This window comes from Furipterus horrens, unplaced genomic scaffold (genome assembly GCF_987537825.1).
Source record: "Furipterus horrens unplaced genomic scaffold, mFurHor1.1.pri manual_scaffold_2, whole genome shotgun sequence".
NCBI lineage: Eukaryota > Metazoa > Chordata > Mammalia > Chiroptera > Furipteridae > Furipterus > Furipterus horrens.
Genome location: NW_028327172.1, coordinates 43,262,629 through 43,280,332, shown reverse-complemented (window position 1 = coordinate 43,280,332; position 17,704 = coordinate 43,262,629). Strand labels below are relative to the sequence as shown.

At 39.6% G+C, this 17,704-nt stretch overlaps 1 protein-coding gene across 1 annotated transcript; it reads left to right on the top strand.

The window, feature by feature from the left end:
- Nucleotides 1-2,341: 2,341 nt before the first annotated feature.
- OR52J3 (olfactory receptor family 52 subfamily J member 3) lies at nt 2,342-3,277 on the top strand. The gene has a single exon (XM_090267734.1). It carries the CDS (start codon nt 2,342-2,344, stop codon nt 3,275-3,277), a length of 936 nt encoding a protein of 311 aa, XP_090123860.1.
- The last annotated feature ends 14,427 nt before the right edge of the window (nt 3,278-17,704 follow it).

The following is a 17,704-nucleotide window of genomic DNA, read 5'->3' as shown; positions in this document are numbered from 1 at the left end:
TTAGAAAAATCCCTTAGGGGCTAGAAGCCTCATATAAGCATACCCTCTACTGGCTAAAATAGAGGAGTATTGGCTATGCTGTTTGGTGCTTTGTGTAAATGTCGTTTGCTGTGGAAGAAAGAGTTGAATCCGCTGCTGATCTGTGGCGAATAAGTGTGGGAGTAAATGGAGACATACATGGGCAGAGCAGGTTGAGAACTGGACCTGGGGGACAACCAGCCAGGATAGCAAGATAATCTTTAAAACCTCTCAGAAATATCCAAGGCATTTAATATCATCCCGTCAGTTGCATTGGGTGAAATAAATCAATTCATGGAAATAGGAAGAAATTAAACTCAGAGAAGACCTTCTATTGAGAATGGGCTCCTAATGTTGTTCCAAACTAAGCAACAGAGGTGCAATAGCCTTGGCTTTGGTCATCATTTTTCTGCTAGGCATTTTTAAAAAATTGGCCAGTGTGTCTTTTTATGGAACACAGATAAAGGTCAGTGCACCTAGCACCACTTGATCTCTCTGTGTTGGGCTTAGCTCATAAAAGATAGTTTTTCATTTTATTTTTCCACCTCAGTATGCTTACTATATTGAAAAAAGATAATTAGAAATGATAAGAGAGTGAAGCTCTACTGAGGACAAAAGAAAGGATTTTTATGCTTTAATTACATCTGCAAGACCAGACACCCAAGGGTAAGTTTCTTTCCCTCATTCTTAGTGGCTTGATTCATTCTGTAGCATTTCAAAGGCATCATTTGAGTGTCTTTCTCCTTGTCCTTCAGATAATCATACAAATAGATTCTTCTCTTTTGAGACACTGATATCCTCAAGAGCTACAAAAATACCTTTGTTAGTACCAAAATCATATGAAACTTTCAGGGTTTTCTACCTAGATTTCCAGTGTCTTGAACTGTTAGGAGGAGTAACCAAGCAAGTGTATGCTCCATAGCAGTGATAAAATTAACACAGGTAAAATTAACACATGCTTTGAGAGTGTCTGATATAGTGTGGGTACTGAGTAAAAGTGGGCAAATGGCATTAGATGACTCTCCTTTTCCTTTTTCCAACTGATCCTCTGTGCAGTGTGTAAATCATGAACAGTGACTGTTTCTGCTCCTGGCCAGGCATCTCAAGGAGTCAGCACTTGTCTATAAACATGTGACTGTACTCGTAATCTGATTTGGTGTCTGGGAGATGCTACTGGGTTTGGGTCAGAGTTTTTATGTATGTATCTCCATGGTGGATAATGAGGAGTCAAAAGAATTCAGGTTTTCATTGTGTGAGTACCTATGCACTTGGATCTATGAGTTATTTTTTATTATGAATTACTTAAAGGGATTTTTGACTGTCTCCGTAGTGTATTAACTTGGCATGGGTGCAGTCTTGATGTTTTCAGTGTCACTCACCAAAGAGCAGATTTCCCAGAGTGGATTCACACCCTGTTCTCTTCCAAAGTAAATGGTAAGCTCTAATTATTAGAGCTCTACATCAAGCTTAACCCCCTGGCTGGTTTGGCTCAGTGGATTGAGCGTCGGCCTGCGAGCTAAGTGTCGCTGGTTCGATCTTCCAGTCAGGGCACATCAGAGAAGGAAAACTCTGACTCCAAAAAACCTCCACTGCCTTGCGGCATACCTCTTCAGGGGAAAGGCTAAGGGAGTAAACCCCGACAGAAAATCTGGAGCCGGAGTCCCTAAGGTGGTTTGACGTTGTAGTCAACACCGGCAACTCCTGCGGCGCACCTGAACCCAAGCTGTATTGACTCCGTCTTTCCCTTGGACCCTTCAGCTGCGAAGAGAGGGGGGGTCTGCTGCTTGGGCAACAGCAGACCCTCCATATCACCCTGCCCAGGCTCTGTAGCTTCAGCTTCACTGGAGAGGACACTCCAGCGTCATCGCAAGATGTCGATTCAACACGGGAGGAGACAGATACCGTGTCACTCCCGAGTCGGACTGCACAACCATTCTTGGCGGTGCAGATAGACTCTTAAGAAGCTACACCATCGTCTCTCGAGACGGACGGCTGCCGACGACGACGACGACGACATCAAGCTTACTGAAAGCTTCCGTATTTGAAATTAGAACTCATCCAGCAGGCATAATTGACTCTGAAGATGACCTGAGCCTGACCTACTAATTGGTTGTGGGGCTGATTCAATATATGTCCTTGAATAACAGGCCTACTCATATAGTAAACCTGCCATCAACTCTACACTGAAACACTAAGGTAGCAATTGATGTGCTATCTCTTTCTTATTCTGATCTCTCTTCTCCTGTTAACTTCTCCTTCTCTCATTTGTTTTTCCCCACAGGAGGAGCAGTTTCACCTCCTTTGACCTTTGATAGGTGCCAAAATGATGTACCTCAACAGGAGCCTTTTTCATCCAGCCACATTTTTCCTCATTGGAATTCCAGGTCTGGAAGAGGTCCATGCCTGGATCTCCCTACCTTTCTGCTTTGTTTACCTTGTAGCTTTACTGGGCAATGCCACAATTCTGCTAGTCATCAAGGCTGAGCAGACCCTTCGGGAGCCCATGTTCTACTTTCTGGCCATCCTTTCAACAATTGATTTGGCCCTTTCTACAACTTCTGTGCCTCGAATGCTGGGTATCTTCTGGTTTGATGCACATGAGATTAACTTTGGCTCTTGTGTGGTCCAGATGTTTCTGATCCATACCTTCACTGGTATGGAAGCTGAGGTCCTGCTGGCCATGGCCTTTGACCGTTATGTGGCGATCTGTGCTCCACTCCACTACACGACCATCTTGACATCCCGGGTCCTGGTGGGCATTGGTTTATACATTGTAATTCACCCAGTGCTACTTACATTTCCCATGATCTATCTCATCTACCGCCTACCCTTTTGTCAGGCTCGGATAATAGCTCATTCCTACTGTGAGCACATGGGCATTGCAAAGTTGTCCTGTGGAAACATTCGCATCAATGCTATCTATGGACTCTTTGTGGTCTCTCTCTTTCTTATGAACCTGGTCCTTGTTGGCATTTCCTATGTTTACATTCTCCGTGCTGTCTTCCGCCTCCCATCACAGGAAGCACGGCTAAAATCCCTAAGCACATGTGGCTCCCATGTTGGGGTCCTCTGTGTTTTTTATATTCCCTCAGTCTTCTCTTTTCTCACTCATCGATTTGGACACAACATACCCCGCTACATTCATATTCTCATTGCCAATCTCTATTTGGTTATCCCACCCTCACTCAACCCCATCATTTACGGTGTGAGGACCAAACAGATACGAGACCGAGGGCTCCGTGTCTTTATTAAAAGATAGGGACTTCTACGTCCTTTGTTTAACAAGCATTTTGATCCAGCTAGCAAAATTGGTGTGCTATTGCCAAAAGACATTTCTCTAAATTTAGTTCTGCTAAATTAAATTCTGGGGGATTTGATCTTGGCTCCTTATTGATTCTATGGTGTGGAAAGTCTTCGTAATATTTAAAATTCAAAGACCAGTTTCTATTGTGAGAGCAAACACTGTTTGCATTAGTTTCATTGAATGAGCATTGATAATCCAAGCAATGACTGTCTCATCACTATATTTATTAACATTGCTTTTTTCCCCACCAAATTGTTGTTTTATATTTTCTCTGAGTTTAAAAAGACACAGAAAAATATAACCAACACCTATGTTTTCACAAAACAGATGTAAAAATATATTTGTATAATTTATTTATCTTAAATGTTATTTTTAATCAAACACATGTGATATTTAAATTGAAATGAGCTATGACTATTAACCTAATCCAGTTCCACTATTTTTCTTATCCTCAGCAACTGGTGTGACTACCACAACCTTTTTTATTGATTGTTTTTCTTAGAGTCTAAACTTGTCATTTGAAAATGTAAAATTTTAGGGGAGTGGGTTGGAATTGTAAATTTTAATTAAGGTGAATGGCAATGTCTGTGTATCATTCCATAGCCAATTGTTTCTCTAAATATTATATTTAGTGATCTATCTATGCTGATACATATGTGATATAGTATTTTCTTTTAAAATGTAACAGAATCTTTCATTTGTATTTTATTTATCCCTTCATCTTTGACATTTATAACTCAATGTTTTTAATTTTGAATAAATTTTGTGATCTCTTTATAAATAGTTTTTGTGTATATTTGAAAATTTCTAAAGGTTCTATAATTAGAATTAAAACTGTTAACTAGTAACTTACTTATTAAATAAGACATGTTCTTGCATTTTTATATTGTGTTTCATACTTACTACAATTTCCTTTTCCCTCCCCAAATTTTCTGGTCAGATTTTTAAAGTCTCATTGCATAGATTTTTTTGAGGATACTTAGTATATTAACACTTACCTCAAGAGTCTTTGTATTTAATACTTTATATTCACATAGTAGATTAAATTTTTAAATAAAATTGACACTGACTATACTACTTATTGCTCAGCCTTCTATTTCTTTTATACTTAAGATTTCTGTGTAACTTTATTATATGTCAATATCCTAACATTTGTTTATTATTTTTGTATGTTTGTGAACATGTGTGTAGTAATTTTTATATTTAATTCTAATTAACTAGAAGATTAGAAAATTAAATACTTTTGTTTTTATTTTAATGCATTTTAAAATATAATTTGCTTAATAATTAAGCACTTCAGAAGTGATTTTTTATTCTTTCTTAATATTAAATTTTAATATGTACAAGAGTCAGCTTTTTGTTAATATAGTCAGATCGTCTGTTTATTCCTCCATCAGTATCATAATGCTTTGATCTTAAAAAATTAAATATATATTTTAATAACTTTTAGAGCTGATTATCCTCACATAATTTTCTCACTCTCCTTTTGTGCTTTACAATAATTTGTAAAAAATACTGTCATTTTGAAAAGCACAGATGGAATTTTGAGTTAATTTATTTCTTGGTTCATTTACTATCAATCAATTAAATGATGCACGTATTTCTTAAAATATTCACTGAGAATTAATTATGCTCCTCACTTGGATAAGCACCAATGAAAGAAACGTCCCTTGGTGAAATGTCTCAGTACTCTGTTTCCTAGAATTTTCTTCCCTCTAAATTTCCAGTTTAGAATTGATCTCATGAAAAGTGTACATAAGCTGTGGGAACAAATATCAAACAGCAGCAATTAAATTCTGTAGTTTATGGCACTAGATAGATAAACACAACAATACTAGAAGTCTTCTTTTGATTTTTCTCTAAAGTAACCTGCAAGCATTTGCCAAAATAAATGTTCACCAATGAAAGAAAAATACTCATATTTTTGAGATATGTTAGATAAAACTTCTGAGGTGAAACATACCAGGTATTCAAAAAGCACAATTCTATACTGATCATCCAGTTAGATAGAATAAGGCTTATGAAAACCAGTTGAGAACTGGTGTTTTGGATAGAGTATGCCTCAGAAAAGGTCTAATAGTTTTGCACAAGAAATTTTGTGAGACTTTCTCAGTTTCTAAGAGTAAATGACTCTAATATTTACATTAAGTTAATCTGTTTTCCTTCAACATACACAAAAATAATTTTTGTGGTGAGTGTTTATTGGACAATCACCATAAAATTTAACAGACGGTAGCTAAAATTACAACCCCTTGTCAGACTCTGCACCTCTACTGGAGCAGATAAACAGAGTCTCTGAAACTTGATGTACAGTAATGACATGAAGAGAGTGAATTAACTTAAAATTTATTACTTTCCTATTTTTAATTTGGCTATAACAGTGTTCCAAAACCTTATTGTTAGGGCAAGATAGAAATTATTTTAAGTTTTTATTGTAACTACTTATTGTGTGAATTGCATACTATCCTATGTTATGCTATATGTTATCCCTCATAGATCACTTGAGATATATACTATTTTATTCCCCCTTTTCTGTGTGAGAATATTGGGTCTTAATGAGATTAAGTGGTATGCTCAACATAGCACAGGTAGTAAGTGGATGAGCCATCATGGGGATACAGGCAATGGAGAATCTACTGTATTTGGGTTCAATCACATTAGCGAACTTGTTTTGAGGGGTTTAAGAGTTCTGATGTGTGTAAGGGACCTATCTTCTAGGCAAGGAACATAGCTAGTTTACATAGGTTCAGATTACATCACTGATGCTGAATACTTGACCTCCTTATCGCTAGAGGAGGACAGACACCTGGTGGATGATCTCTGGGTCTGTCTGTCCTTTACAAATATGGCTCTAAGAAATTCATGAGTTTTTCTTTTGGGAAGCATCATATAAAGGATAGAAAGTCCATGTACTACTTGGGTACACAGACTCAGAATTGCTTATGGTACACAGTTTGTAAGTCTATTATTCCCTTTTCCAGCCCATGGATAGGATAGGAGTTCAGATAGCAGGGAAGAGAAAAAAAGATAGGAAAGTCATAAAGCTGAGGAGAGCAGAGGGACTGAGATTGGGTTCATGACATGAAGGAAGTTCTATATTTACATATAATAGTAATAATATCACTGATAATTTTGTTTACATTTTTATCTTTTCAATCATTATAAGGTTGCATGTTTCACCCTGGGAAGACTTAGTCATTGTTTTCTATCAGGGTGAGGTACAAAAATAAAATAAAATAGACCATAAATGCATCCTCTCACATCCCAAGGCTAAGATAATTATAAGTGCAAGATGTTAAAAATGAAATAGAATAAGTCTAGAGCATTTCTGAACATTGTTTTTGTGCAGAGCACAGGTGAAAAAAAATCAACCCCATACTTAAAAAAGGGTATCTTACTATATAAACAGGTTACAGCATGTGTGGACCCTGGGGCAGGGGGTGGGGCAGCACTGTGCTCTGTCTCCAGAAGTCACAAGAGTTTGCTAACGTATTTCCATGTGTAGTGTTGGCACATACCACCTATCTTTTAGGGTCCATGGTTTTCAGAGAATTTCATTAGCATTAAAGAGCTCACTGTACAAAACTTAGATTATAACATCAGGTAAATGTAATTTCAAATAATTTTGTAAAATACCATTCCAAAGATAATAGCCGTGTAGGAGAGAGATTATTCTGTCACTCTTTCTGTTGATCCACATTTGCAAGATAATTACTTTCTCTCTTTGTTAGGCAGAATCTACCTCTGAATCTTTTTGTATTTCTTTTATCTCTCTTTTTTAAATCTAGACTGTCAGCCATTCTAGAATATACCTGAGAGAGATAAAACTTCCATTTTTACAGTTATCTATTATTCCCCAGCGCTCAGACTAATTTAGATTCTCTTTAAAAGCCAGGAAAAAAAAATCCCTAAACAATTACTTGTGTAACAACTACTTGTATTAATTTTACCATTTAACACAGCTTTCACACACACACACACACACACACGTGTGTATATACATGAAATGGAAATATCTCACTGTTCACAGCATCTTATAACCTTTGTTTAAACATCTCCTTAGTTACAAAGAAAGCATTTGAGATTAAACCAGAGAGTTATTTGATAAGAAACAACCTTTGGTTTTCACATCTGCAACTTTTTGTTGCCCAACAGTAATTATGCTTTTGGTCCTCTGCCTCTCTTACTGCTGCATGTTCTTGGCAAGAAGCTCACCTTTTGAAACCATGGGACACACTCAGTGATGTGTTAAGAGGAAGAGGCTCCACTAAAATCACCTCTAACTATACATAGTGTCTTACTTTCTGATCTCTTTCTCCCTCCCTCAGGATTTTGTTGGAACATGCACCTAACAAGGGCCAACTGGACAGCGATTGTGTTGGGATTATAATTCATCTGTGCAGTTTATAATTTGGATTTGAAATTTAATGAATTTCATCTTATGTTACTGATTTTGTTTTGAAAAATTGATTTAAAATGATATATATTTACATAAAGAAAATTTGTCAGGATAAATCTTATTGTTCCCTATTCTCATGGGTTAACAACTTGTCCTGTCTGTTTTATAAAAACTATGGACCAAGAACCAAATCTGCCTAGGCGTCTATTTATGTACAGCCTAAAAGCTAAGATCGGTCATTATATTTTTAACTAGTTGAAACACTGAAAGAATAACAAAATAATAATAATAAAATAATAGAATAATACAAATAATCATGGCTGTTCTGTCTTCTGTTGATGCAGGCCTGTCCACATTCACAATTCCCAAGATGCTTGGCATTTTCTGGTTCAACCCAGTAGAAATTTCCTTTGAGGGATGTCTCATCTACATGTTTTTTATCCACTTATGCACTGGCATAGAGTTAGCTTGGTCATGGCCATGACCTATGATCACAATGTAGCTATCTGTAATTCTCTTCGTTACACATTGGTACTGACCAACAGGGTGATATTCATCATCATATTGGTAATCTTACTGAGATCTTTGTCTTTTGTCCCACCCTTTGTTCTACTCATCCTGTCGTTACCATTTTGTGCATACCAAATTATCCCTCACACTTATTGTGAGCATATGGGCATTGCCCCCTCCTGTCCTGTGCTAGCACCAGAGTCAAAATCATCTATGGCTTATGTGCTATTTTCATCCTTGTGTTTGACATTATAGCTATTGTCATTTCCTATGTCCATATCTTTGGTACTGTCTTTTAACTTCTTTCCTGTGATGCATGGCTCAAAGCATTTAGCACCTGTGGCTCTCATATTATGCATCATATTGGTTTTCTATACCCCAGAAACTTTTTCATTCATGACCTATAGGTTTATCCAGAAAATAACATATTACATCCACTTCCTTTTGGCTAATTTCTATGTAGTTGTTCCACTTGCTTTCAACCCTGTAATCTAAGTTGTCAGAACAAAACTAATTAGAAAACAGGTGCTGAGCATATTTTCCAAGAAAAAAATTAGCTCTGGTAAAAAAATCAAGTTTAAGAAGGGAGTGATCTCTACATTCAAAATGAAAAGAGAACACTTGGGAGTTATTCAGGCTTATCTTAGGGGAGGTCTCTCAGCTTGCATCTAAAACCTAAAAATGGAAAGTTTAATCTATGTCAAGTACATGAATAAAAGTTTTTTGTAATTTTCCATTGTTTGGAAATAATTCTGATTCTTCATGTGGAAGAAAAACACTTTGCTCTGCTTTTATTATAACTGAGCACATCACATTCCACAGTTACAATCAGTTTAAAGCAAAATTATCCCTCTAAAAAATCACCACAAATAAACAAAACAAGCAAAAACTATAAAGCCCTTCATATCCTGATTTAAACCCAAATAGTTCAGCTCCTTGACTAGTGCTTGTCCCAAAAATAATATACAGTGGAGCCCTTTCCATATGCCTGAATTTCCTATCAAAAGAATGTTATTTTTGACTTTGTCATGCTAATGTTAGAAGATATAAAATTGATACTGTAGATATGTTATCTGAGAAAGGTGGGGATTTTACACCATGAACAGAATTGGAGAAACGTGCCAATCTTGGTCAATTTGTAGTCTTTTTTTAAAAAAAGTTGTACTGTGTTGTTTATTAGAAGGACAAATATTTATAAAGTCTGACTTATTTGATGGACAAGTGTTTATAAAGTCTGACTTACTGATCCACTTTTTAAACAGGTATTTTTCAGTTTTGTCTGTGTGTCTTTTGCCACTACATAGAGGAGATGCACTTTTATGAAATGTTGAAAGTCTTAGAGATATTCCAAGTCTAGTATTAACCAGTGTGTGTGCATGTATGTGAGTCTGTGTGTGTTTTAAGATGGAACTCTAGTTCTATGTGATATTACTCAGTGTTCTTTAGTTCCATGTGACAGTATTAACATAATGTATATAAAGGGTTCAAGGAAAAATATATTTGTAAATTTTGGTTGGTAGATCAAAAATTGTAGCCATATTTTATTTCAAGACTTCTCAGAGCTTTTAATAAATAAATATTTGCTTGAAACATTAAGATGCTACTGGTTTTAAAATGTTCCTTAGACCATTACATGCACTGATTCTGTAGAATGTACTTTAGAAAAAATACTTATTTTTATTGCAAGAAAAATATAATGTCATAAATTCTTAAAGGGGTTTTGTATTACTTACCATCACACCCTGAACTTGCAAGGCTTTGAAAATAATTAGTCAGTTATGCTCTGTAGTTTTAGGCACAAGTGGCTTTTCCCAGAACCCTGTTGTGACATTGAACTCATCTATATCTATTTATTTATTCTAGTTATGAAATAACCTCTAATTTACATGGCCCCAATTGCATCTTGAATGATTCATTCTCTTTATATGTTTTGGATAATTTGTGAAGAATTAGTATTAGTGTTGTTTAAAAGTTGGTAGACTTCACCAGTGCAAACATCTAGGCCTAAAGTTTTCTGTGTTAGAAGGTTTCTAACTACTTCTTTAATAGAAAAAGAACTATTTAAGTCATCCATTCTTTCTATAGTTGCTATAAATGTCATCAGTAAATGCATAACAGTATCCACATTCCTCTCGTTTTACTTTGTGTTTAGAGTGTGGGCTAATGAGTCAGAAGATTTTCCTCAGTTTCTACCCCATATCAGTTTTAGATCTTCTCTTTGTTCCTATGCAACAGATAAGATCATTCTCCATATTCTTGACCCTCTTTCAGGAGTAGAACACTGTTACTTGTTATTTAAACCCAGCTAGTCTGGTAGTAGGAGCTTGGGAACATAATGCTACAAATTATGTCAGTTCAGTCTCAGTCTTGGGCAGGTGCTGTGTTACTGTGTCTTGAAAGTGGAGACTTCTCAGTGATTCTTTTCCTTCCCTAGGACTGCAGGAGACTTCTGATGAACTTGCCTCAGTACATGGCTATAGAATTTTTATCTGATCCTTTCACTCAGCAGCAATGGGTCTTCATTTGTCCTATCACTCCAGGGTATGGAGAGCAGGACCAATAAAATGACATTGGTCTGATCAAGATAGCATAAAGTAGACTTCTGGCCAAGATGGAGGCCTAGACAGAAATGCTGCATCTCCCTCTACAACTAAGAAAGAATACAACTGTCCCAAAACTGGAAACAACTAGAAGTTCCAGAAAATCAAACTGCATGGAAGTCCAGGAAACAAATATATAAAAAAGAAATACTCATCCAGACAAGTAGGAAGGGCGGACCCGGGGCAGAGAGGATGAGGTGTGGTGGTGGCAGCAGTGGCAGCAGCGGCAGGCTGCCAGAAAGTGCAGTCACACATTTTAAAATGTCAGGAGGGACACCTGGGGAGCATTCTCAGCTCCTCAGCAGACCTCACAGCTCACGGTCCCAGCACCTGGGAAAATCAAGTCTCATTGCTTCTGACTGTACAGACCAGTGGGAGTTGGGGTGGAGGCAGAAACTGCCTGTATCTCAGCAGAGTCCACTTGTTTAAAGGGCCCTCACTGTCCTAGAACATCCGGAGACCCATCCACTCTAGGAACGACGGCGAGGGAAGCAGGTAGAGGGGCACCAGTCCAGTGCAGAAGTGGGAGAGGCGCCTGGAAAAGGGGTGAGTGCTGGGCAGGCAGGCAGCATTGTTTCCTCTCAGACCCCTCTCCCACATACGGTGCCACAATGTGGTGAAACAGGTCACCCTGTACTGATATATCTCTAAGGCTCCACCCCTTACAATGTAACAGGAGCGACAGCTCTACCTGGGACATGGAGGCAGAGAAACACAGGAGCCTGTCAGAATGAGGAGACAGAGAAGTATGGCCCAAAAGGGGGAATGGATCAAGGTTCCAGTGGGAGAACTAAGTGACGAGGAGATAGCCAACCTCACAGATGAGGAGATAGACAACCTAACAGATGCAAAATTCAAAACACTGGTGATAAAGATGCTCACAGGCTTGACAGATACACTTGAGTACAGCAAATGCATAAGAGAAGAAGTGAAGGCAATGCTTAATGAAATGAAGGAAAATCCACACAAAACCAATAGTGAAGAGAGGGAAACCGGGGTTCAAATAAATGATTTGGAACATAAGAAAGAAAGAAAGAAAAAAAAAAAAAAAACAGTCAACCAGTGCAGAATGAGGTAGCAAGAATTGAAAAAATTGAGGAAAACTTCCCAAATTTTGCGAAGGTGATGGCTATACAGGTCCAGGAAGCATGAAGTGTCCTGGGCAAGCTGGACCCAGAGGGGACCACACCAGGACGCATCATGACTAAGATGCCAAAGGTGAAAGATAAAGAGAGAGTCCTGGGGGCAGCAAGAGAGAGGCAGAGAGTTGCCTATAGGGAGGTGTCTATAGGACTATCAGCTGATTCTTCAGAGGACACTTTGCAGGCAGAAAGGACTGGCAAGCAGTATTCAATGTGAAGAAAAGCAACCTACAACCAAGATTACTTTATCCAGCAAAGCTATCATTTGGAATGGAAGGGCAGATGAAGTGCTTCCCAGACAAGGTGAAGCTAAAGGAGTTCATTATCACCAAGCCATTATTATATGAAATGTCACAGGGACTTACTTAAGAAAAAGAAGATCAAAACTATGAACACTAAAATGACAACAAACTCACAACTATCAACAACTGAATCTAAAAAAATAAAAACAAAATCCAACTAAGCAAACCAGAGTAGGAATAGAATCATAGGTATGGGGATCATTTGAAAGGTTATCAGCTGGGAGGGCTGAGGGGAAGAAATGGGGAAATGGTGTAGGGATCAAGAAGCATAACTGGTTGGTACAAAATAAACAGGGGGATGTTAAGAATAATATAGGAAAAGGTGGAGCCAAATAACTTATATGTATGACCTATGGATATGAACTAAGGGGGGCGGGATTGCTGGCGGGAAGGGGGGTACTGGGCAGAGGGGAGCAAAGGGGAAAATATTGGAACTACTGTAACAACACAATCAATAAAATATACTTAAAAAAAGATAGCATAAAGTATATCAAACAAAGTGAAGTCACTCATGTCAACTAAAATTGCTTTCAGCAAGCCATGACACTTTTGTTCAAGAGAAAAACTGCTAAAGTTACTCTAAGACACATCTGGCAAGGGGGCACACTTAAGATATCTACTCATATGGTCAAAACAGACACATCTGGCAAGAAGACACAGCTAAGATATCTGCCCATTTGATCATAAGGGCCTTGTCTGCAGAGAGGGACCACCCACAGATAGGCTCCTGGGGACTTTCCACTCTTGCTAGCAGAGGTGTCAAGCAAAACAGCCTTGTAACACCCATAGATGTTTGGACAAATTCCAAACTTGGCATCAGGGGTGCCAAGATACTTATCAAAAGGACCCAGAAGGGTGGAGTACACCACTTTTCAGGTATAACTGAGGCAGGTTTCAGACCACTGCTGAGACAGTCGAGCTCCACACACCAGAGTGCTGCTCCATGCCATGCTGATCTCCCTCGGTGTTAGCCGCCAGAGGCTCTGCCCTGCTGGACTGAACTTCACCTGCCCTGCTGCCCACCTGGCTCTGGAGATCCTTCTATGCAAGATGCTGACAACTCCTCTGCACACTGTGCTGTCTCCTGAGCCTGCAGGCTGAGACTCTGGGACTCGGGTTCATTTTCCCCCACTGATTGCTGTGTATGTGTGTGTGTGTGTGTGTGTGTGTGCATGTTATGACTTTCACAGATTGTTAAAGTGTCAGCATGTTGATGTTCTACTCTGAGTGAACCTGCATTCAATAGAGCTGAGTGAATAGCAAAGTTACTGTGACCCTTGTCTATTCCTTGGTGCCAGGCTGCTCAGCAGGCAGCTAGCCAAGCAGCTGTCTGGCTGACTTATAGGAAAGACTATGTCATGAACAGATGCTCATGACACAGGGGCTAAAGGCTTTTGTTCTCTAGGGAGAGAAACTAGGTGAGGTGTAGTCCCCATCCTATAGTGGCTGCTATTCTTCTCTACCAGGCCTATTTCATGATGAAGGCCTTCTCCAGCCTATCCTTTTGCTGTCAGACTTTCTCAAGAGTACCTGGTTAAGGTCAAGGTAGAAAATATGAGTAGGTGAAAATTTCCCTTTGTGTCATACACACATGACTGCCAAGTATTCTATGTTTTCACATAGGTCCACACTCAGCTTTGAGGAATGGTTTAAAACACTTGGACAAATTTGTTATGCAGAAGCTTTTTAATTTGATATAGTTCCATTCATTTATTTTTGCTTTCACTTCCTTTGCCTTTGGGGTCAAATTCATAAAATCCAAGGTCTATAAGTTTATTACCTATGTTATCTTCTATGGGATTTATTATTTCAGGCCTTTATTTAGGTCTCTGATCCATTATGAGTTAATTTTTGTACACGGGGACAATTAGCAGTCAAGTAATAAAAGACAAAAAACCAAACGTGAGACGGTATTTGCAAACAACAGCTCTTACAAGGGTTTAATATCAAGATATATATAAAGAATACATACAACTTAACAACAAAAAACCAAACAATCCAATTAAAAAATAAAATATTCCCTCACTTATCATGGATATTACGTTCTAGACCCCCGCCCGATAGGTGAAAATTTGTGAAGTAGGAACCTTACATTTATTTTAGTATTTATATATATTTCAAGGCTTTATAAACCCTGCCCCCACACTTATAAACTGTTCCCAGTCCCTTATTAACATTTTCCACACTTTTATAAATACTACTTATGTTTTTAAACATTCTACACTCTTAAACTTACGTAACTTTAACAACATACTTATACAGTACCGCAAAATCCTGTGATATACTGAAAAATCCGTGATAAATAATTAAATATAATATTTTTAAAAGTCCCGTGATACAGTGAGGCTGCAATAAGTAAACCGCGATGTAGAGAAGGACTACTGTATAACCAGAACCTATTCAGACACTTCTCACAAGAAGACATACAAATGGCCAACAGATATATGAAAAGATGCTCAACATCAGTACTTACTAGTGAAATGGGGATTAAAACTCTGATGTTTTCATTCCTCTTCAAACCTGTTACAATAGCTATGATTGACAAGACAAGCAATAACAAGTGTTGGAGAGGTTGTGGAGAAAAAGAAACACTCCTTCGCTGCTGGAGGGAATATAAATTGGTACAGCGACTACAGAAAACAGTATGGTGATTCCTCAGAAAATTAAGAATAGAATTACTGAAGGAGGGGGAAGATGGCGGTGGAGTAGGAGCAGTGTTCTCAGCTCGCTCCTGTTAAGGAGAGACTCCAGGAACAAATTTGGAGAGGAGTGACTGAGTGAGTGTGGATCTCCGATAGCATGAACAGGGAGGAGAGCATGGGAGCAGCGTGGAGGGGGGTGGAGGGGTTTACCACGCATTGCAGGCTGAGTCATTCTGGGACCCGGTGTGTCTGCAGTACCACGCCGGAGAGCTCACTAGCTGAGAGCTGCTTGGAGGCTCCCCCTGCTAGGGGCACACCGATAAGTGAATTCTTGTAGGGAGCTGGGGAGAGGATTTGGCCGAAAAAGCCAGAGGAATGAGAGAACAGTGAACAACCAGGATTGGGAGAAACTGTGTGATCTGAGTCTAGAGGGAAACCTCCTCAGCTGCAACCTCTGACCGAAAGCTCGGCATCCCGGTGTGCCCAGCACTTGCGCTAGGGCCCTACAGAACAAAGGGACAGTTTTGGGGCAAGGAGACGGGCTGCACAGAAAAGCTGCTGCAGAACTCCAGACCGGGGGAGAGCTCTTGAGCAAGAGAGCAGTGCATGCCCCTGGCGCTTTGAGCAATCGAGCTAGAATCCCACAGAACAAAAGGCGGGTTTGGGGCTAGGAGAGAAAAAGGGCACGCAGGACGTGTAAGTAGGGAAGAGAGCGGAGGCGGTGGTTCTGGAGTGGAGATGGTTTTAGGGCGGGGAGAAGGGCCTGCAGGGAAAGGCTACTGCAGAGCTCCAGACTGAGGGAGAGCTCCTGGGTAGGAGAGCGCTGCGCTGACCAGCCACACTAGAATCCTGCAGAACAAAGAGATGGTGCTGGGGCGGGAAGAGAGATAGAGCGTGCAGGCCTATAGACAGGGAAGCCAGCGGAAGCTGTAGCTTGGAATAGAGACAGTTTTGGGGCAAGGGGAAGAGCCCACGCGGGAAAGCCGCTGCAGAGCTCCAGACCAGGGGAGAGGTCCTGGGCAGGAGAGTGCCACTGGGCCCGGCACTTTGACCGACTGTGCCAGAGTCCTGCAGAACAAAAGGACAATCTTGAGACAGGGAGAGAGGTAGGGTGCGCAGGCATATAGACAGGGAAGAGAGCAGAAGCTGTAGCCTGGGAATAGAGACAGGACTGGAGGCAGGGCGGGGATTGCTGGCAGGCACAGGCTGGACCAACAGAGGGAAGGAGTAGCTGGACAAGCCTGAGGAGGGCTGAGGCTGCCTCAGGAGGGCTGAGGCTGCCTCAGGAGGGGACAACTAAAGGCAGCTCACAGCAGAGCGGCGGTAGGCCCACGAATAAAAGACTAGCAACCCCAGAATCAAGCAGGACCTTCCCACAGCCAGCCAACCAACCAGAAAAGATTTGAAACCCAAGGAATTTTGAATGGGGGTGGACTCAGGAAGGAAGGAAGGAAGGAAAAACAAAAAACAGACAAACCAAAAATACCCAGAGACTGTACCTAAAAGTAGAATTGAGTTAAAATCCTCTCATTCTTTTATTTCTCACTCTCTCTCTAACTGCCCCTCCCGTCCTTTCTTATTCTCTCTCCTTTTCTCCCCTCCTCTTCCCTCCCTTCTCTCCCCTTAGCTGTCTCCCCTTCATCCTATTCTCAGTTAATTTTCTAATTTTAAGTTCTCTCCCTTTCCTTCCTATTCCCTTCTTCTAATCCCCTTCCCTCCCCCTTATCTTCGTCCTCCCTCCATTTCCTTTCTCTCTCCTTTCTCTGCGCTAAGCACTTTCAATTTTATTAAATTCCTTTCTTTATTTTGTCCTCCTTCAGTCTAAATTCATTTTTCTTTCCCCCCTTTCCCTTATTTTCCTTCTCTACCTATAAATATTCTCTCTCTTTCTTTCTCTCTCCTTAATCCACTTTATATTCTAATCTTTTAATATTTAAATTTTAATTCTAATCTATTCCCCTCCTCCTTCACCCTCCCCTACTTAACCCTTCTCTATTTCCACCCCATCCCCTCACTTCTTTCTCTTCCTCTTGTATTTCTCTTCTTCATCCTATCTTTTGTCAACTCTTCAATTTCAATCTTTCCCTCCCTAATATCTCCTCTTCCTCTTGATTTCCTTCCCTCCCCCATGTTCTTTCCCTCCCCCATCCTCTTGCTTTCCCATCTCTTATTCCTCTCTCTATATATTCTCTCTTTCTCTCTATCTTGCTATTTTATATCATGTTTTAATCTCCTAATTTTTTTTTATAATATATATATATTTTAAAATTTTTATCCGGTCCCCCCTCTTCCCCTTCCCCTTCTTCTTTTGTTCTCTCTCCTACCCTTCTCTTCTCTACTTTCTCTCTCTCTTTCCTCTCTCCCTTCCTGTCTTGCTATTTTCTACTCTGTATTTTTATTCTTGAAAAATTCTTTCTCAATCTGTTTCCTACCTTCTAACCTCCTCAGCCCTCTGCTTCAATTTCTGGCTGTCTGTCTGCCTGGATGTCTGTTGAGTCTACCCTCCCTTCCACACTAAACATATAGCATATGCTGATTATATAATCCTAATACTATACACTTCCATTTTCTCACTACACACTGTAACCCTCTCCTCCTTTTCAAACCTACAATGTAAATGTTAATTGCTGTCTTACATAACCTTGATCCCAATTGCTAATATTATTACCCTATCAACTTCCCGCTCAAAAATTATCCTTCCTTCATTTAAAACAACTCCTATCTGTTTCCCCTACGAAATAAGAGTCCCAATATCTCCACAAGTATATTAATACGGGCTCATTTGCA

Excerpts from the sequence above, each read along its gene's own strand:
- OR52J3 (XM_090267734.1), top strand. The coding sequence starts at position 2,342 with ATGATGTACCTCAACAGGAGCCTTTTTCATCCAGCCACATTTTTCCTC.